General features: G+C 31.4%; 1 protein-coding gene across 21 annotated transcripts in view; it reads left to right on the plus strand.

Annotated features, from left to right (window-relative positions):
• LOC124425327 (serine/threonine-protein kinase MARK2-like) overlaps positions 1-22,605 on the plus strand; it is a 79,765-nt gene that overhangs the window by 53,429 nt on the left and 3,731 nt on the right. For 5 of the 21 annotated variants that reach the window (XM_046965533.1, XM_046965537.1, XM_046965534.1 and 2 more), the window contains exons 2-16: positions 1-196; positions 1,227-1,614; positions 6,897-7,115; positions 7,253-7,631; positions 7,736-7,971; positions 8,106-8,217; positions 8,983-9,095; positions 9,208-9,409; positions 9,681-9,878; positions 10,482-10,683; positions 12,064-12,243; positions 13,556-13,676; positions 13,913-14,001; positions 20,589-20,630; positions 22,474-22,588. The exon at positions 1-196 is cut by the window's left edge and continues 863 nt beyond it. In XM_046965533.1, the coding sequence (XP_046821489.1) occupies positions 1-196; positions 1,227-1,614; positions 6,897-7,115; positions 7,253-7,631; positions 7,736-7,971; positions 8,106-8,217; positions 8,983-9,095; positions 9,208-9,409; positions 9,681-9,878; positions 10,482-10,683; positions 12,064-12,243; positions 13,556-13,676; positions 13,913-14,001; positions 20,589-20,630; positions 22,474-22,588 (2,792 nt within the window). Of the gene's footprint in view, positions 197-1,226; positions 1,615-6,896; positions 7,116-7,252; positions 7,632-7,735; positions 7,972-8,105; positions 8,218-8,982; positions 9,096-9,207; positions 9,410-9,680; positions 9,879-10,481; positions 10,684-12,063; positions 12,244-13,555; positions 13,677-13,912; positions 14,002-15,239; positions 16,162-16,675; positions 19,869-20,588; positions 20,631-22,473; positions 22,589-22,605 lie in introns of those variants that run through there. The other 16 variants (XM_046965543.1, XM_046965540.1, XM_046965542.1 and 13 more) reach the window with 16 other exon arrangements.

Genomic DNA, 22,605 nt, shown 5'->3' on the forward strand with positions numbered 1-22,605 from the left:
AGAAAAATACTAACGAGGAAAGTACTGACATGCTTCAACGATTGGAACAACAGGTCAAAGCGATCGAATTGGGTACGATCGCAGCAGCGAAAACCCGTCAATTGGAAAACAGCGAGGAATTTGGGCACGAGGTTGAATTACGTTACAGGGAACACGAGGATCTATTGAAGAATGTAACAGACGACGAGGCCGAGGGGTAAATTTTATCAATTTATTCTACGTACATACTCGTTCGCGCGTGTGTATATATGTGGCTGGGTGTCCGTATGTGTGCGTGTGTTCGATATGCGCGCGATTTTCAATCGAATTCATTTACCTTTTTTTCTTCTTCTTCTTCTTCTTCTTCTTCGTAATTTTTTCCTGTTTCTTTTCTTTATCTTTTTTTTTTTTGTTTTTTGGTTTTTTTTTCTCCCCTTTGTTCACATCCGTTTGTCAGAAATGATCGTTCCGTGAAATTAATCGACAAGCACGAATAATCCTCAACGTAAAGAGGAAAATCAATGTATTTTCTTTATTCGAGCGCGCTATCGTCGAACTTGATTGCGTACACACTCGCTCGTGATATATCCGAGCAACAATCAACGCTCCATTACACCCACACTGCCGATACCCTTTCCTCGCTCGAATTGCCATTTAGTTTATCCAATTTGATCGGCCAATTCTTTCGATTTCCGCCGTTTCGTCCTCATTTGCTATTAGGCACGACGAGGAAAATAGCGGGGGGTTTGGCTCGCTGATAAAACACTGTGCTTTGCTTTATTTCATTTGGATTTTATCTCTTTTCTTTTTCTTATTTCTCTCTCTCTCTCTCTCTATCTCTCTCTTTTTTTCTTTCTCCTTTTCTTTGTCGAATCTTTCAACAAACTTGTCCGTCTATCGGTATCCATTCGTTATTTTTCGTGCGCATACATATATACACACGCACGCGCGTGTGAAAAAAACTTGTAATATATATACATATATATATATATATATATATATATATGTATATATGTATGTATGTATGTATGTATGTATGTATGTATGTATGTATGTATATATATATACACGTACACCTTGAGAGAAATATCTCCTCTCGAGATGGATCGAAAAAAAGAAAAACAAAAAAGAGATAAATTTATAAAAAGAGAAAAAAAGAATGCCAAAAAAAAAAAAAAAGAAAAATAAAATAAATAAATGAATAAAAAATCAACCAACAAAAACAAAACGAAACACCTGAATAAAAGGGCCTCGCCGTTGCATCGTGGAGACGCTACGAGAAACTCAACCGGAAATGCAAGCATCGCACCGAAGAAGCCCTCCTCGGTGAAGCTCTCGAGGACAGCTTCCGATACTAGACGAGGACAGGAAACGGAAATTCCCTTGAGAGCTCAGACGAGGGTGCAACCAGTTCGCACCCTCGTACGACCAATCATCACGAAAAAAGATCATCAACGTCAGCTGCAGCAACAACAGTTACAGCTACAACAACAACAACAACAACAACAACAACAACAGCTACTACTACAACAGCATCAGCAGCAGCAACAGCAACAACAACAGAACAATATTGTGAGCAGTACTTTCAGGCCACTCTCTGACGTCATGCAGAAAGGTGTTCGTAACGAGAAGGAGGTATCGAAAATCTTTCTCTTTCTCTCCCTCTCTCTCACTTTCTCTTTCACTCTCTCTCTCTCTCTCTATATATATATATATATATATCTTTTGTTTTCCTTCCCCTTCCCTTTTAAACAATCCCCTCCCTCAATCCATGATAATGATAATGGTATCTTAATTAATGTTATCTCGTAGCATCGAATCGATTTTTATATTATCGTTCTTTCAAATCCGCCAGCTGCCTCTTTCGTTATTTTCAACGTTAACATTCGACAGCAAAAAAAGAAAAAATTACTAGGGAAATTGTTCGCGCGTGAGAAATGTTGGACGATTATATTATTAAGAAATATTGTCGTGTGTACTTCTAACTGTCTAACATTCGATCGGAATGACAAATATGTATATACGCGTATACACATATGTGTAATACTTTTTTCTTGGAGGAAATAGGCAAACCTTGCACGATTCTACGATTCGTCAGAATTTATCGATTGTTATTCTTTTATTACGTTTCTACTATCGCAATGACTTAGCAAACAGTTCTGAAAATATCGCGCAATCTTTCTCTCTCTCTCTCTCTCTCTCTCTCCTTCTCTCTCTCTCTCTCTCCCTCTCTCTCCTTCTCTCTTTTTCTCTCTCTCACACACACGCGCGCACACACACACAACTTTTTATCTGATATCTCGACGATACTCAAGTTATTTTAATGTTAATTTGATTGAAGGGGTTCTTTTTTCTTTCTTCTTTCTTTTTCTTTTTCTCTCCATTTAATATCTCAATAATTGAGATTTAATAATAACAAAGTGGATATAAGCAAAAAAAAAAAGAAGAAAAAAGAGAGAGAGAGAAGTCGAAGATAATCTATCAGAAGATTGATCGGAAAATGAAAATGACAAATAATATAGACGCATGGATATTTTATAGCTATATTTACGCAAAATCGTTCGCAACGAACGCGTTGCAACGTTAATGCACTTCTATGCGCTTCTGCTACGAATTGATGACTCGTCGGGTACAGTCTGCGGCTCATCCGTTCGAGCTGAAATAATCCGGATGGCTTCCCTGCTGTTGTCCCATCGACTCTACGATCTGCGTAGAGAGAGAGACAGAGACAGAGAGAGAGAGAGAGAGAGAGAGAGAGAGAGAGAGAGAGAGAGAGAGAAGTCGAGAAGCACCGCTTATAACGATCGTGGGATCTATCGAACTCGATTGATCGAGTCACTTTGTCAGGATGCACTTGATCGAGTAACGAATTTAGGGTGGAAAGATTTAGGTACCTATCAAAAATATACAAAAAAAAAAAGAGAGAAAAAAAAAGCAAATAAAAAATAATTTCTTTTTCCCTTCTTCAAATAACAACTATAAAAGTCCAACTTTCGAGTAAAATCGTACTGAGAGAAACGCGATACAGTTCTAACGTAGATATTTTCAATGAGAATTTCCAAAAAAGTTTAAAGTAAAAATGATGTGGATGGGAATGGTGGGAGTGGGTGAGGGGAGTAGAGTAAAGAGTATAAACCATAATATACTCTGTCGAATTTCATATGCACCCCGATATAATAATAAACCTTGGACGAACAGTCCAGTCGGACTTTACTTTTTATCTTATCCCCTTCCTTCCCAACCCACATACTCGTTCGTTCCCCTTCCTTGTTAAAAATTTCTTCTATCCGATAAAAGCTCCCGAATAATAATAATAATAATAATAATAGTAATAGTAATAATAATAATAATAATAATAATAATAATCTGTAGATTGTTGTATATTCTATTTTCGTGATCGTCGTTAAGAGATTAATTTTTAGAAAAGAGAATTAAGTCGATTGAAAATTCATCGTGGTCCGACTTTGTTCACAAAGGTAGTCTAAAAATGATTTACAAAAGGAGGAACGAAAGATGGAAGGGGGGGAAAAAAAAGATAATAATAGTAATAAAAAGGAAAGTCACGTAGGGTGAGAAATAAGACAAAATTTCTAATGGGGGCGACGAGTATGGTTGATAATAGTAGCAGTAGCCAATAGCAGCAGCAGTAGCCTTCATCAACATCCGTTAGCTCACCGAATCCGTTGATCAGCTGACCAAAAGATCTGTCCTCTCTCTCCCTCTTTCTCTTTCTCTTTTTTACTCTATCTAGATTCTCCCTCTATCATTCTCCTCATTCTCTTTTATCCAAGAGTAGTATCCGAGCGAACTCGACGAGCTATGCTGCTGGTCCCCTTCAGATATAGGTGGGTCGACTTTGCTGCTGCTGCTGCTGCTGCTGGTAGGTAGAATTCCACTCTTGATGTTGTCGTCTCCCCCCCCCCCCTCTCTCTTTTCTCTCCTTGTCCCAGAGACGCGCATGCGTCGACGATGTCGTTCAGGAGGCGGCAGCCAAACGTCGACGAGGTGGACGAAGAGGAAGAGGAAGAGGAGAAATAGAAGAAGAGAGGGAGAGAGAGAGAGAGGGTAGGCTCAGCTTTCAAGGGTGGTTCGCTTCTACCGGGGGTGGCGACATACCGCGTATTGATTCTCCTTTCTCGCATCCCTCCGGCTGTGTTGAGACTCTCTGTCGGTCTCTCTCTCTCTCTCTCTCTCTCTCTTTCTCTCCTCTCTCTCTCTGCTCCTTGTATCTCTCGTGTTCTCTCTCTCTCTCTCTCTCTCTCTCTCTCTCTCTCTCTCTCTCTCTCTCTCTCTCTTGCACGCGCGCGCACGCTGTAACCCAGCAGAGAGACCAGTCGAGGGTGATTCGTTTCGCAAAGAAAAAGAAAGGATTGCTCCTTCGCGAGATAGAGAGTGAAAGAGAGAGAGATAGAGAGTGAGAGAGAGAGAGAGAGAGAGAGAGAGAGAGAGAAAGAGAAAGAGAGAGAGAGAGAGAGATCATGTCGATGATCAATCCGAGAAACTTTAAAAAGGTAGTAGAGCGACTATGCGATACGAATCAATCGAGACAACGACCCAGAAAAGTTTTTTAAAGAAACGATTACATCGTGGACCTTGGTGATGTGGTGATGGTGGTGTGGTGATGATGGTGTTCTGTTGCTACTTGCCTGATGACGTTGGCTATTATTGCCTGTTCGTTGTTACTATATCATTTTAAAAGAAGAATCTTTGAGCTAAGGAACACTTCCTGTCTATTTTCTTCTTCGTCGTCATTGTCGTTCTCTGCTATTACTACTACTACTACAACTACTATTACTACTACTTCACCTCCATCTCCTCCTTCTCCTCCTCTACCTCGCCATTGTCATTGTCATCGTGGCCGGCGTCGTCGTTTTCATCGTTGTTGTTGTGTTATTTTAACAACTGTATTTCGAAGTCCTCGATTTATCAAGAAGAAAAGAGAGAAAGTGTGTGCTGTGTGTGTGTGTGTGTGTGTGTGTGTGTGTGTGTGTTGTGTGCGCGCACGCAATCAATTGTTGAAAGATCTTAGGCAAAAGATTTGAATCTTTTTTCTTTTCTTTTTGTTTTGTTTTTTTTTTTCTTTTTTTTTTTTTTTTTACCTTCTAATCGCCGATAGTGTCTAAAGTGTAAAAAGAAATTGGACGTTATAGTGCGAGCCATTGAATGGATCGTGTTACGTTCGTCTCCTACTCGTCATCCTCTCGTCGATTACGACGACGAACTGACTCGTATTCGTTGTGGAAACTGATAGAAATTATTCCATCGTGTTATTGTCATTGTCATTGTCGTTATCGTCGTTGTCGTCATTGTCCTTCTCCTACGAAGGATTATCAACAAACGTGGAATCGTCATAGTTCTTTATTATTTATATACAATCTTTGATCCTTCACTGCCTCGGATGCGTACTCGGTGTTGTTCTCTAGTCTTCTTTCTCTGTCTATATTACCTTGTAATAATTAATCTACGAGTGTTGTTGTTGTACCTTTAGCTCGATCGAATTAATCAATTTTACGTTTATATATATATATATATATATATATATATATATCTTCATTTAATTGTATTTTTCTATATAGAAATTTTTCTAAAGTAATTGTGTACGATATTCGTCGATCATTTTTGAAGGAACGTCTTTGTTCGCTTGAACAAGGTCGAATCTTAGCACTTTGGGGGATGGGAGGAGGGGAGGAGGGTTGGTAGTAAAGTAAAGGTACTTTCTAAGGCTGCCTTTAAGCCTCTTCAGTCTATGTTAGAAATCGTTCTATATATAGAAATTTCAAGATGACGTTCTATTGTGTATTAAATGATACCTCCTCGTATTTCTTAACGGGCCGTACGATTTTATTGACGAACGATATATCGAAGAATGGAATAAGATCTTCCCCTTAAATTTCTTACCTTATCCTGAAATATTGAGATTTACAACGTGTTCTTATTTAATAATTATCAATTGTCGAGCGTTATTTTGGGGGGGGGGTGTGAAGTTTTTTTTTTTTTCTTTTTTAATAAGGAAAAAAGGAATTTTATCAATCGAGAAAGAGAAAACAACAAGATACTATATTTGAAGTATGTCCTGAACAAAACGATCGATCCGACAAAATGAATGATCGTCATTGACGCGTTTTATATCGACGCCTTTTTCTTACAAGAGATAACGAAGAGAACACTCAAGCTGGCGACCTCGAAGGTTGCTGCGGCCACCTCTTGCAAGATGGTCACTCGTGGCCTCACGCGGGTAATTGACCTCCCTTGACAATTAATTATATTGCTACTTGCCGTTTTTTATTCTTTCTTTCTTTTTTTTTTCTCTTTTTTTTTCTTTTTCCTTTTTTTTTTTTTTCTTTTTCTTTTTTTAACAATTCAGAAAATAAAACACTTTTGAGATATTGGCTTACCTTAATTAATTAGTAACTAAAATCAAGATTTCTACGACGAGACATGATTGATACAAGTTTTGAGTATATACATACATTTAACTTTCCGGGTGGGATATTGAAGAATACTACGTTTTATGTTTAATTCGAACAGAAGATGCGTCCTTGATTCCTCGCATTACACACAGTGCGTGTTGTATGCGATGTACACAACTCTGTTCGAAATAATCTGTATCTGGTGCACTACTAACGAGCCTTAATTAATTACATTGACAATGGCACGTCCCTGGAAGTGTCAAGTGCGATTCGCTGTACACACTTTTATCTTCCTTTTAATATATCTATATATGCATATATGTATATGTAGGGATGTATATCCGAACTAAGAATAAAATTATATTCTTGGATCGTTTCATTCAGTTTTTTTTTTTCTTTTATTTTTTTATTTATTTATCACAACATATTAAACTATAACTCGAGCAATAATAATCAAAATTCTCGTATGTGTGTTAATTTGTATCTTCTTATTTGTTGCATTTGCAGACAGGGGATGGCGTTGGAGCATTGTCGACCAGCGGTGGACGAATGTCGTCCAGGAGCCGTACCTCCGAGGAACCGCACATTGGCAAATACAAGTTACTCAAAACCATTGGTAAGGGTAACTTCGCCAAGGTCAAGCTTGCTAAGCATGTGCCTACGGGGAAGGAGGTGGCCATCAAGATTATCGATAAAACGCAACTTAATCCGGGTAGTCTTCAAAAGGTTAATATATATGTGTATCTATATATATATATATGTATATTCTTTCCGTGTTAATTACATTTTCTAGGAAATTAAAAAGTACAAAGATGTTCAAATTGAATCTTCCAAGTAAATAATTATTATCTGTTATAATATAGCTCTTTCGAGAAGTAAGGATAATGAAGATGCTCGACCATCCGAACATAGTGAAACTTTTCCAAGTTATCGAGACTGAAAAGACACTGTACCTGGTAATGGAGTATGCTAGTGGTGGCGAGGTATTCGATTATCTCGTTTTACATGGTCGAATGAAGGAGAAGGAGGCCCGTGCTAAATTCAGGCAAATCGTATCTGCCGTGCAATACTGCCATCAGAAAAAGATCATCCATAGAGACTTAAAGGCCGAGAATTTGCTTCTTGACAGCGAGATGAACATAAAGATTGCCGACTTTGGTTTCAGTAATGAATTTACGCCTGGTAACAAATTGGACACCTTCTGTGGCTCGCCACCTTATGCGGCGCCTGAACTTTTCCAAGGTTCGAAAGTAGCATTGTGATCTTGCATTTTCCATCTTTTAGCTGTTAAAAAGGCAACGTATCTTATTTTATTTTTTTTTTTTTTTTTCGTTGTACCATGACAGGTAAAAAGTATGACGGACCTGAAGTGGACGTATGGTCGTTGGGTGTTATTCTGTATACATTAGTATCTGGCTCACTGCCATTCGATGGGTCAACACTAAGGGAGTTAAGGGAAAGGGTGTTAAGAGGAAAGTACCGGATCCCATTTTACATGTCCACCGACTGTGAAAATCTCCTGAAAAAATTCTTGGTGCTTAACCCTACGAAGCGGGCCTCATTAGAGGTACGTGGAGATAAGGTTCGAGTAGTATTAAACTCGTGAGTTATGTAAAAACGTACAAAGTATGAGATAATTTAAAGCGTTGATTCTTTCTTTTTTTTTCTGTGTTTTTTTTTTTTTTTTTTTTTTTTTTTTCTCCCGTTTCTTTACAGAATATAATGAAGGATAAATGGATGAATATGGGATATGAGGATGATGAATTAAAACCGTACTTAGAACCTGAACCTGATTATAAAGACCACAAGAGGATAGGTGAGTCTGCCAGTATGTACATAACACTTACTACTTACTGTTTTTATGTTTAGCATTCCATATCTAATGTGGGCACTCTTGACTTCTATAAAAGCATTTTCTACCAAAAAAAAAGACTGTCATTTCTCTTGTGAGATATCCTTTATACTACTAATCGCATCGTCATGTTCTAAAAAAGATTGACCACAACGGAAGACGTATCAGGAAATATTCTTATATATTATCTTAGTAACTACGGATATATCAGAGAATCTTATTTAATATTATTTAACTAAACGCGTTGATGCATCATTTTAATAGATAAATTCGCGTAATCGCATGTAGTAATAATAAACTAATACGCGTTTCGTTAAATTTTTATTAATAAAGCGATTCGTTAAACGAATTATTGCACAGCTATGTTCAATTATTCTTTTGTGCTTATTTTCATCGTATACAATATTTTTTTTCGACTGATATATCTATGTGCATGTAATAATTTCTAATTTGTCCTTGTGTAGTAACAGTTTATGTTAATTAGTATTAATAATGTGTATTAGCGAACCTTTTTCCAACTTAACATCGTACATACATATATTCCATACATATTATCGTTATTATCTCGAGCCAATCAAATAAAAATCATTTTTCATTTTGATATATATGTATACGTAGATTAATATCTGTTATCTTAATTTTAAAATATATAGATATATTATTGTCCTATCGTATATGTTATCTGTAGAATATAGATTTTTTTAATTGATGTGACTATGCCGATTCACGTATTTGTTTCAGAGGCCTTAGCTAATATGGGATATACGAGAAGCGAAATCGAAGACTCATTAGGTCAAGCTAAATATGATGATGTATTTGCGACATACTTGCTATTAGGCAGAAAAACAACGGATGTAAGTAAAGAAAAAGAGAATTGATGTTAATGGATGTATTAGGAACATTTATATATCACCCTTTTTGTTCGTTAATATTTCTCAATAATTAATTGCGCTTTTCTCTAAATAGCCTGAAAGTGATGGCTCGCGGTCTGGCAGTTCTTTATCATTGCGCACTATTCCTGCACAAGTTGGTTCGGGCGGAGGAGGAAGTAGTGGAGGAGGTACAGGTGGTGCTGTACAAAGTCCGTCACACAGAAGTGTTCACAGAAGTATTTCTGCTAGCAATCCAAAGCCCAGCAGACGGGCCTCGTCTGGTGGCGAAACCCTTCGTAAGTGAATGTCATGTTTTAATACAATAACGGTCTAACTAAAATGTTATGTGAAAACTATATATAAACAAAGAAAGAAAAAAAAAAAAAAAGAAAAAGGACGAACGTTATAATCGGGTAAGCAGATTTTCTTAACTGTAAACTAATAGTTTTATGCTAAAAGCATGCCCCTCCCCCTCTGTCTCTCTTTTTTTTTCTACGCGCGCCACATTGATAAAAATGATGGATATGAGGAGAAATTTATTTAAAAAAAAAAAAATGTATCTCTTAGGAGGTGCACCAAGTCCAGGTAATGCAACGAATCATAATCATGCTCCTGCTGTAACTGGTGGAACAGTTACCAGTAGTGGTGGTAGCAATTTCAAACGGCAGAATACTGTAGATGCGGCAACGATCAAGGAGAATAGTGCTCGTGTTTCTGCCGCTCGACCTTCCGCCCCAAAAAACAGTCCTGGGCAACTCGATACTAGTGAGTTCACCTTGTTCTTAAGTACTCTCTATACGAGGCACTTTAGGAACAAATTATTTGCTTATTATGCTATATCCTTAGAGCTTCGGAAATCATTTGCTTTGGACAAGGTTGCAGTGGATTCGTTGCTAATTTATTTAATTGATTATTAATTTGTAACTTTATATTGTTCACATATTATCTCATATGTCTGTCTGTTACACCGTGTTTGATCATGAATTTTTTTGCATCATACAATCTCATGATTAATACCATGTCATGATCCTTAAATATTATACTATACCTGCTTCGTTTTTCAATGTGTCTCTATAAAGAATCTTTTGACTTTTCTTATTTTGACACACTGTTTTATATAAATAATCAAATTCAAGTATTATTATTTTTTTACTTGAATGCATTATATATAATTTTCTTTTTATCTTTCATTTTTAATTACTATAAGTATATAATAAAGAGACGAGAGTTATACACGATTTTTTTTACACGGAAGCAGGATTGATATAGCTCTGCAGAGCCATTGTTCTTCTAAACCTTGCCTTGTCTGTTATAATTTAATGTATGCTGCTTTGTTTTGTGTTGAACCATATCTAATGAGGCTTGCAGTGACAATGTTCATTCTAGGCGTGGGTACAAGTCCCAGTAGTAAAGGAAGGGTGGGCAACAAGAGCAACACAATGAATGCAGGAGTAGGTGGTGTTCGGCCACTTACCTCACCTGCTCCTGGTTCTGTTGGTCGACGTAGCACCATCTCCTATGACCAAGCAAAAACATCTTCTTCTACTGAAAGAACCAACGACGTACCCAGGTATAGTTTCATTCAAAAATTTTCATTTATTTCATATTATTTAAACCATCATCTTGGATTTTATATAAATTAAGAGGTTCCCTGAAATCTAAATTACGAATCTTTATTGATAATATTTTTATCCCGGCATTATTTCAGGCAGCCTGCTTTATTAATATATGATCCACGTAAAAGATATTGGATTTCTAATATACACGAAAAAATGCATAAGAAAATATATAAGAAATGTTAAATTAAGTTTAAATCATTAATTATAAATGTTAATTAGACATAATATATTATATCCAGTATCTGTACTAGTATTTTTCTTTTTTTTTTTTTTTTTTTTTTTTTTTTCTTTTTCCCTAACAAGATATACGAAAAATGAAATTTAGAGATTGTGTATCGAAATTTTTAGGCACCTTTATCAATTTAACATTCCTAATCTTACTAACTATAGGTGACTAATTACTTGTATGTTAAGAGTACTAAACTAATTTAGAAAAAATTTGAAAAAGTTTGGATGAGATAACAGAATCTGTCAGCAGAGCCCAGGGAGTTTATTTGTTTGTTGCATTGCTCTAGCATGTTGGCTGCTGCCTGCCAGACGGTCATTGCAGTTCACTTTCTTTATGGCTTGACAGATGTATTAAGCAAACAATCTAATTCAACGTGCATACATGTACAGATGCTTGCTAAAATTACATTGAACCACAGTTACATCTACATGTCTTATTCTATTTTTCAAATACTTTTAGGTCTAAGAACGTGTGTGTATAGAGAAACATATTCATTAACATCATCATACATCATTCTTATGTTCTAGCGTCATATTTTGATTCTTTTATTCATACAAATATTTGCAGAATCAAGTTATTTCTAGCAAACAATTTCTTTCGTTTGTATTCATCCTTTTTCCATCCTTTTGTATTTCCTAAACTTCTTCGCGCGATAAAGTTTCTTTCTTTTCCTTTCTTCTTCTTCTTTTTTTCCTTTTGTTTTTCTTTCTTTTTTTCTTTCTTTCTTTCTTTCTTTCTTTCTTTCATATTTTTTCTAACAATAGACGTATACATATCATGTATAATATACACATATATTCAAGTTTTTCCATAATATAACTTTGTTATCTTGAATAAATGAAAATAAATAATAGTCGAAACCAAAGAAATATATAGTCTACAACAAAGTTATAATGTCACATGTCTGCATTATTTTTATCTATATAAATTATAATTAATTAGATCGTTTTTACGATACTTCTAGAGTATATTGGATATCAATAGAATATTTTTAGTATATAGTTAGTGAGGATTAAGGTGTAGTATCATAGTTTATCATCCTATAAATGCGGAGAATAGGTCTAACATGCAGAAAAGTAGGGCCAGGCAATTTGTTCATTAGTTTTGTGCACAGCCTGGGCGAAGGCACTAGACCAACACGGGGTCACACCAAGTCTGCGAGCATCAGTGCAGGTCACCGTTCCTCCAGTGGCGTACCTCCCAGCGACCATTCACTACTGGACCCTCAACCACGCAACGCCCACAACTCCTTACTCGCCACTGCTGACCCTCTTAGGCAGAGGTACAGGTCCCCTATACCTTATCGACCAACCTTTATACATTCCTGTATTATAAAATGTTCAGATACATTTCTTCATACATCTGATTGCTTCTACTCTTTTGGGCCACTAACTCTCTTAGGGTAACAAGGAATTATACTATATCATTAAGGTTTTCATTATTTGTATATCATTATATAATGAAGCACTATCAGATTTTTCTAGTTTGCTAAACAGTTGGACCTCTCAATATATTCCACATAATTTCAAATAATCATCTCTGCATAGATTCTCTAGGACAGTTTTTGGTCATTTGTTCATTGCTCTCTCTTTTCCTGTATCTTTCATTTGCATGTATCATATTATATCCTTAGTTTCCTATGTTTTAATACTATATCACCTTTCATACATTCGCCTTTATACATTTTATAATGCATCACCTTCATCCCTCAAATGATAAATATGCACTACCTTGTGTATAGACATCATGATCAAAATTAGAGTGAAAAACTTAAGGGAAAAACTCTTTGATCTTTATTCATTGTAGATCCATAAAATGTTTTGCAGTTACATGACACTAGATCATTAGTTAGTATGCATGTATGCAATGGTACAGTATTTTTAGATATGCTATATTTTTCAAAAAGTTTGATAATATTGAAAGTGTTGATCCTAAAGAAAATTATATAATAAAAATCAATGTTTTTCGTTTGAAAATAATAAATAACGATTAATATTTACGTGAATATCAATTTCATCAACTAATACTTAAGTACTTCAAAGTATAAAACTTGGATATTCTATACAGGAAAATGATTATTTTCATTCGTTTCTCACAGTTTCTAATAGGATATAGTTAATCGATTTCATTTGACTTCTTTGAAGTATTTATTGATGCATGTATGAATATGATAAATATAGTTTTTAATAAAAAGAAAGAAAAAACAAATCTAAACTAAATATAAAATATGCTTATGTTACATTATACCCTGTTATATATCTATACATGGAATGTTGCTTAACTGATATGTGAATTTTTATAGCAAAGCTTTCCATGACAGTTGTAAATTTATAAATAAGTACTTATTCGATTCTCGATCGAATTTGTCTTCTCAAATTATACTTCTGCATATCATTTATGCTGTCTCTTTGAAAGAACAAAAAAAAAATATATATATATATATATACATACATATATGCAAATTTTCTGCACAGACTTATATTTTTATGCGCAATGTGTAAGAATCCAATAAAATATATGACAAAGAAATAGAGTATAGTAATGAGAAGAAGAAAAAAAATAATGTTCACTGTAAAATACATATTTTTTATTAGCTTGGGTGTACCTCCAAGCAATAGACTGGCAACACCAACAACACCGGCATTTCCACGAAATGTTCCAAGTCGTAGTACGTTCCATTCTGGACAAAACAGAGCACAACGTACTCATACTCAGGTCAGTATGTGTATATATATATTTGTATATACGTATATTTATATATAAGACAAAAATAGATAATAGAAAAGGAATAAAAATAATAAAATATAAAATGTCCTTTGTCCATCTTTTTCATTAGACTCTCGTGAATATACTAGTATGTACAAATAAATATCGTTTTACTTTTTCAATCGTAATTTTTTATCGCTCTTCATCTTGTTTCTTCTCTATACAAATGTTTATAAAAATTGCAGGGTCATACACATACACAGGACACAAATGCGATTAGCCCCCTAGCAAGGCCGTCCTTTTTCTCCAAGTTGTCTTCAAAATTCTCCAAACGGTAAGTTTTACCACAAAATATATTTAAAAAAAAAAAAAAAAATGCCTTATAGTTTCATATATGAATTGAAGTTCTCATTTGCATGCTAGATGATGTTTTTGTTTTTAAGGATGCACAATGACTATGTATTTCTGGAAATTTATATACTGTTATGATAAATATTATAAGAACTACACAGTACTATTATTACCTATAATTTGATGAGCCAGCAGCGACCATTATCAATGAAAGCCATAAAACATGTAGTTCTTCATGTATATTCCGTTTTTTCTAGTTTTATTGACTTGTATATGCATATATACGTACCATTTTCATCCTCAAGCGTCTCCACTTTCATCTGTCTGTATTGCTTGTTTGTCCCATAAATATATGCTTTATAAAGTTTAGCAACTTTTAGTTAAAGTCTGAGTAAAAATATTTTAATTCTTCTTCTTCTTTTTTTTCTTTTTCTTTTTTTTTTTTTTTGATCTTTCGTTTTTTCTTTTTCTTTTATTTTTATTCTTATTCTTATTTTCTTTTTCTTTATTTTTTTCTTTCTTTATTTTTTTCTCCATAGAATTACTTTTATAAGAATAACTGCAATTAACTCATCTTCTTGTATATTTTTTCTATTTTTTATATAATCGTCTACAAATAGTTAACATGTATCACTTTTTCCACATAATATTATTTGTACATTGTGTAGATCCTTAAAGCTCATTGAAAAAAAAAAAAAAAAAAAAAAAAAAAGAAAAAAAAAAGAAAAAAGAAAGAAAAAAAGAACAGTACTGCTTGGCTGAATTAAGGCCAGCTTGCATACTCATTGTGCATCCCTTTTTGACTTGATTGTAGCGAGCCATATCCTTGATTTATTATTTATATGGGACGTAATTATTATTGCACATTCGAAAATAAGAAGTTATAATAAATATAGAGATACACATTAATACTTACAACTGAGGATGCGATACCACAGAATAACGAGAATAACTCAGACACCACTGTAAATTGTAACTTTCATGAAATGGTCACTGTACTCATCTCTTGTTATATGTACAGAGTATTAGAAAAAAATTATATGTATATATATGTGTATATATGTATATATATATATGTATATATATATATGTATATATATATATATATATATATATATATATATATATAAATAAGGATTTGTAGAAGCATAGCCATTGATGCATCAATAAAATTATGGTTCACTAATTAATTTATATACTAGTATATATTCTATGATGCAGGACGTGAACAAAATAAACTTGGCTTCGTCTGAAGTTTCAACAAGCAAAAAGGCCATACAGATACAAGTCCTAAAAATCATGTGTATGCTGATTATCTTACATAAATTAATAAAGTATGTTTCGACATACTTAAATAAAACAAATCATCGACACTCGGAGTGGTCGTATAACGAAAGTGTGCATTGAATCAGTGGATGATGGTCGGTGAAATTCAGTTCTGTTATTCTGTGGTTCATCAAAAATAAAAAGAAAAAAGAAAAAAAAAGGAAACAAAAAATAGAAAGAAAAAAGGACAGAGCTTCTCTTTTAGTGATACTTTTACATATTGATAAATAAAATATATGTCAGATAACGCGCATGTGCGCGCGTAAGTAGTATATAAATGCGACTAGTTTATATACAATTGAAAGTATTAAAAATTAGTCTTCCTGAGATCATCATACAGGAAGTCGCCTTATGCACTCTTAGGTATATAGCACTGAAATCCGTGCCTTTTCTAATTCAGCCTGCCAATCTGCTATGTGCACTTTACGTCGATCATCTAAAATAGTAAAAAAGAAAAAACAAAGAAAAGAAAGAACAAAAAAAAAACTATAATCTTCCTTATATTTTTATACATTTTTCATAATAAACATTATATACCTTTGCTTTCCTTAAGATTAAAAAAAAAAAAAAAGACAAAAAAAAACAAAACAAAAGAAAAAAAAGAAAAAAAAGATTACGATTATTACTCTGTTTAAAACCGCATGATGATTTAGATGAGTTTCGACGTGGAGTATTAGTCTTTGAACGGTTTTTAAAATGTTCTCATATTGTATTCATTTACAATTAAATAAGCAGTAAATGTATTTTTCTGCAATGAACAAGAAACATCAAAGGTATAATCTGTCTAATCAAATATTTAGAAGAAAAAAAAAAAAGAATATAACAAAAGAAAGAAAATTTAAAAAAATCACAAAATAAAAAAAAAATTGTGCCTATAATTAAAATAAAAGTAAAAGAAAAGAAAAAGAAAAGAAAAATTCTGCATTTAAACAATATTATTATATATTGTACCTTTATTTGATTCGTAATTTGCAAGAGTATGAGTTGTGAACTTTTTTCTTTTTTTTTTTTTTTTTTTTTTTTTTGAACGAGAACAAATCTTTCTAAAAAAAAAGGGGGAGAAAAAAGACAAAAAGAAAAAAAATGCATTAAAATCTTCCATACCTATCATCCGTTGGTGTACAAAGACGTATCTGTTACGTATCATCCTCCGAAATATTTCAAAAATCATAGATATGCTTATTATTTAATTTTTCAAACTATCCATAATATTGTCCACCATGAACAGCGAAAATTCAACTTTGGAGAATGGTGTATTGATACTAACACAAAATATTAAGGAGACAATCGTAAAAATAGAAGAATACATATAATTGTTCATACATTGACAGGATTCCTAAATGAAGAGTGAAGTCTCGCCTTGTTTCCCTCGAGCAGAAATGAGAGCGAGCTACGTGCCGAATATCTCACTCTACAGCAATACAACCTTTAATAGCAAAGTAATCTAGTTGAATGGCCAAGTGCGACTTCCAATACTGTGTATTCTTTTAATTAATTTTTTTTTCTTCTTCTTGTTCTTCTTCTTGTTCTTCTTCTTGTTCTTCTTCTTCTTCTTCTTCTGAACAAGCTTTTAGAGTTACAAATGAAATATAGAATAATAATGTACACCTTATAACAACGTAGCATATTTTTGGGGGAAAATGTGTTGGATAACAATAATATATTAAATGTTAAAAGAATGTGATCATTATCTTGGAAAATAGTACTCCCTATGTTATAATTATTATTATTTACAACATCATCCAGAATGATCCTAAAAGGCAAAATGCATATTACTATATTATATTATATTATATTATTATATTATATTATATTATACTATACTATATTATATATTACATTTATAATGATTGTAAAGTATTATAAAACTAATTTAATGAGATATGAGTCAGTTATATTTTTGTTGATATCCAACATAGATTCTTTCTTTTTGAAAATGGCGTGGAATTTGTGTTTGACTTTATATCGATCTTTATGATGCAATATTAATTTCAGTCTTTCATAAATATATATATCACACACATATACATAATGATATTTTATATATATATATATATATATATATATATATATATATATATATATATATATATATATATATGTTTCTTATATCGATTCTTTTGATAACTCAGAAAAATGTTATAGTAGGAATGAAGAAATTTGACGAGATTCTGATATTGATTCATTTCTTTAATTCCTTATTAAGAACATAGATCAAATAATTAAATACGTATACTTTGTGTGTGTATACAAATAATATTCTGTGCATGTGTACAATATTAAAAATGAGACATTGTGCAAAGTATAATCAACAATATTTTCATTTCTCAATTAATTCGTCAATTGAATTGCAATGTTTAAATTCTATTATAAATATTTAAAATTAAAACTTTATCCTGTAGTAAATTATATCATAAAAAGAATCGATATATCAGATTTTATTTTCTCTCGGGGGTATATTTCTATATCATGTTGATTTATTACAATTTATTACTATATTTTATAGTTGGTATTATAGTCAAAGCATTTATACTTTTTTCTGGTATAGTGCAAGAGGAATAGGATTATGTAATTGATTTTTTTTTCACTTTTGACAGAGGTATGAGATATACTGTAAAATGTATGTGAAGAATTCCACTTTATTTTCTTATTTTATTATGAGTGTAAACAATCGCACACTCGTAATATAATAATAGCTTATATTTGAATTAAAATTTATCCTCTGGTAGTGTAATCAAATAGTAAACTATTACAAGACAGATTATATTATATATTTATTGTATTGTCAAGTAAATATTATTAAAATGTGTACAGCCCTTTACAACCTGCTGGTAATGTAATACTACAGTATTGATCTCAAAACAAACTAATCAAGTTAAAAGAATGACACTATTTGATTATATTACCAATGGTGGTTCAGCATTTATTCACACATCTTATTTAATTTATTGTATTAATGAAACATAAATTCGATCCTTATATATCATTTTGAATACAGCATCTTATGTTAATAGATTATTAATTTAACACAGAAAGGCCATGAGTAATAGTACATTATTCATTTATTTTAATGATTATTAATATATCCTGAGATCACACAATAATATATCTCTCATTAACTGAAGAAATATACAATACGTAAGCGGAGGATGTACTCATAGTAAATATTACGTAAAAAAAAAAAAGAAAAAAGAAAAAAGTAAAAAAAAAAAAAAGTCGATTTTTTTTGTTAAATATTTTTTCTTTAGCTAAACAATATTTCATAATTTATTCTTGAAAAGAATACGTTTGATTTCCTCTAATATATAATCGCAGAAGTTAACAAAAAACAAAAAAACTATAAGATTGTCAAAAACGTGTGCCTTTTTCCATTTGATATTGTATATTTCGCACATTTGACTGGACGAAGATTTGGTATGTTAATCATTTCGATTTTGAAAAAGGAAACTGAATGATTAATAACTTGATAATAGAATATGATAATTCTGCAGTTAAAATAGCATTATTACAAAGTTATTTATATAAAATCCTACAGAGTGGCCTTGGACTACTACTAGATATCATTTTAAATAAAACAGATCGAAATAGTTTAAAATACCACTTTATTGTTTTTTTTTTCTTCTTTTTTTTTTCCTATTCTTTTTAATTTTTTTTCCAGATGCATGATGGTTAATTAATTAATAATGCTGTATACACACAAATTCTTACATACTTTTACAGCTCGGCAAAAAAAATTATTAAAAGAATCGCGCATTTGTTTATCATTGATCATGTATCCTATTAATTCATATTGCATTTGTTTCACTCAAGACTGTGCAATGAGAGTTTTTTCATGCTCTGATACATTTTAATATCTTACATTTCCACTATGCATTTCATACTGTTAAAGATAAAATATTTACTATATTTCCGTTGTGTTTACTTATATAAACAATATAAATTATTGTAGAATATTGTAAAAAAAAAAAAAGAAAGGAGTTAAAATATTATATTCCTAAGGCCACCCAGTAGACTCTAATATGTATGGCAGTGAATGATGAAAGAGATATTAAATCGTTAGATGCTCCTATATATATATATGTATATATATATATATATGTATATATATATGTATATATATATACATATAAATACATATGTATACATACATATATAAATGTATACCGTGCATACGTCGTATATGTATGTATATATGCATATAAAAGTATGCAGTGTGTGAAAACATTTATATGAAAGATAATAGAGACCTGTAAAGGACCATGCTGTTTGCTGCACTCCAATAGTGCACCCGTCCAAGCATCCAGAGGATCCTTATCATTTTTGGTTAATTATAATCACTCCATTATTTAGACAAAAAGCAAACAAACAAAATCTAATTTAAAAGTACTAGCTTAGATCTTGTAAAATGGAGGGCAGTAAATAGCTTGTAAAACAGGATAGAAAAATTATTTAATAATTTTATATATATAAGAAGAAATGATAGTAATAATTTCGTAATAATAAATATGTTTAAACTGTCTTGTATATGTTGTATCAATTTATTTCTAAATCCTCAATCAAAAGGAATATTTAGTTTACACAAGACATTATTTTTGTGTTTGTTTTGCATATATATATATATATATATATATATATATATATATATATATATATATATTTATGTATATATATATATATACACACATATATATATATATATATATATAACATATATCCTGCTAGCAGTGCTGTGTGTAAATCTGCTTCATTTAAGGGGTAATGGCCATACTATGTAAACATTTTCTTTTTTTTCGCATAGTGATTGTTGTAACTCAACATTTCTAAATTTATAAAAAAGAAAAAAAAAAGAAAAAAGAAAAGAAAGAAAAAAGTTAAAAAATTAAAAAATGAAAAAAGAAAAGAAAAGAAAAAAGAAAAAGAAAAAAATTTGACGTATATAAGTCAAAATATTAACTTCCACATTCATGAGAAGTATGATGTATCATAGAGGAAGATATAAACTTTTAGAAAGTTATTTATACAAATAACTTTCATGTCTATGTAAGGTTGCACTCTTATATAGATGTGACAAACTTTTCATTTTCAAATCCAAATATTTTGTTATATAATATCATATTAATAACATCATAATTCTTATAATAATTTCAAATTGTTAATAGAATGGTGGTGGTTATACGTATGAAAATTTAATTGATTTATCATGTCCAGTGTCTGTTAGCAACTGCCTTTGTTTTGTTATTTCAGCCCCATGGACCCATCCGTACCCCCCAAGCACCCAGTAGTGAGGTACGTTGCTGCATACCATAATACCACTGTCCATATCCTGATTTTGCATTTGTTATCCTAAACTTGCGTCCAATCTTTAATTTATGAGTTATATGATTTAATGCTTCGATCACACGAGCTAATAATCAAAAGTTTATTTAATATTTTAAGTAGCAATAATTCATATTTACTTATGCCTGAAAAAAATAGGATAAAATTAATAATATAAGATATATAATTTGTATAGCATATCATGGAACTACTTTTTGCATTTTAATACACTAGCCAAAGAAATATTAGTCACTTATATTATGTTAATTAGTCATTGTTAATTAAAAACTTAGAACTTTTATAAAACAATTAAAATATAATAGAATGAAATACATGCTATAATAGTACGTTCATTATCGCAAATTTATATAATTAGGTGCATACATACATATGCTAGCAACTAACAAATTATTTACATCACTTGCTTTAACTAAATATTGTAAATAATTGCTCAAAGTAATTTCATAAACTGTGTTGAATGTATAATACAAATGGTGTATTCTGAAAATATTCCTTTGCAAAATACATTCGTACCTTTGATAGACAAAAGTCATGTTATATCTGCAAATATCAAATATATATGTTTGTTAAAATTGTAATTCATTAATCGTGAATTGTATACTCTCTCTCTCTCTCTCTCGTATCTGTTGTACAACAAATGCTTTCTTTTTGTCATTCTTTTTGCAAATAATGTATATTTATAGTAGCTGTATTATCATCATATTCAGCATTACATCTAAAACTGGACGCAATTTTTCTAAAGTAAAGTAAATTAAATGATTTGTAAATAATTATTCAAATAAAAGTAGCAAATAGGCGATTTTGAACAACAGTTATTCTTCAAATGTTTTTTACTTAAAATGTAATCATTTTTAATTTCTTACTTTCAAAAATGTGATAATCTCTGTAGTATTTCTAGTGCATCAAATAGTTCGAAAAAAAAAATATGATAAAAGAAAATTGTTTTTCTTTAATACTTTTATTAAAAAACATGATTATTGTATTACTCTAAGGAAAAAAGAAAAAAGAGAGAAAATGAACAATAATTCAACGAAATATAATTAAACATAAATATTTCTTTACATACGAATTGAACTTATTCAATTCTCTTTTATCATTTATTTACTGATATGTCAAAAGTAATGTTACAATTGACTACTTGTTAGGTTGAATTAAAAATTTTAAAAATGTACAAACAAAATCACAGAAGTAATTATTATTCTTATATTCTTTATAAAGGAAATATTTGAAATATTTTGGAAACCGGTTAAAAAGAGGTATTAAATATTTTCATGAGATTTATATATTGAAAAATTAATATGTAAATATGTATACTGCATTGAGAGATCTTGTTCAATTTTTAATTACAGTGACAAGTACCTGCATGTTACTGCACGTTTGTTATGATAAACTTACAAATTTTCGAATTTACATACATTCTATATCTGTGTTTCTAGTTTGCTACATTTATTATTATGTCAATTTGTAGCATTTCCAATATTACGAAATAATTCCATTAATCAATACTCTTGGTTTGAATGAATTATTGAACATAGTCAAATGGAACAAAAAAAAAAAAAAGGAAAAAAAAAGAAAGAAATAAAAAAGAAAAAAGAAAAACATTTGCGTTTCTAAAATTAAAAGTAAATAAAATATTAAACTCTCATTAAAGTTCGTAATGGTAAGATCTCAACGTATTGTCTAAGATTTATATTGACAGTTAATATAATGATTACGTATTTGAAAATATTATCGATGCATATTATTTAATTATTTTTTTTTTTATTAGAGTTAAGACATTCATTTGTTACAGCGGTGCAGCAACCACTAATGATGAGCAGGTTAAACCACGCAGTCTACGCTTTACTTGGAGCATGAAAACGACCAGTAGTCGAGATCCAAATGAAATTATGTCCGAAATTCGAAAGGTATGTTAAAATAAATT

This window comes from Vespa crabro, chromosome 7, assembly GCF_910589235.1.
Source record: "Vespa crabro chromosome 7, iyVesCrab1.2, whole genome shotgun sequence".
Taxonomy (NCBI): Eukaryota; Metazoa; Arthropoda; class Insecta; order Hymenoptera; family Vespidae; genus Vespa; species Vespa crabro.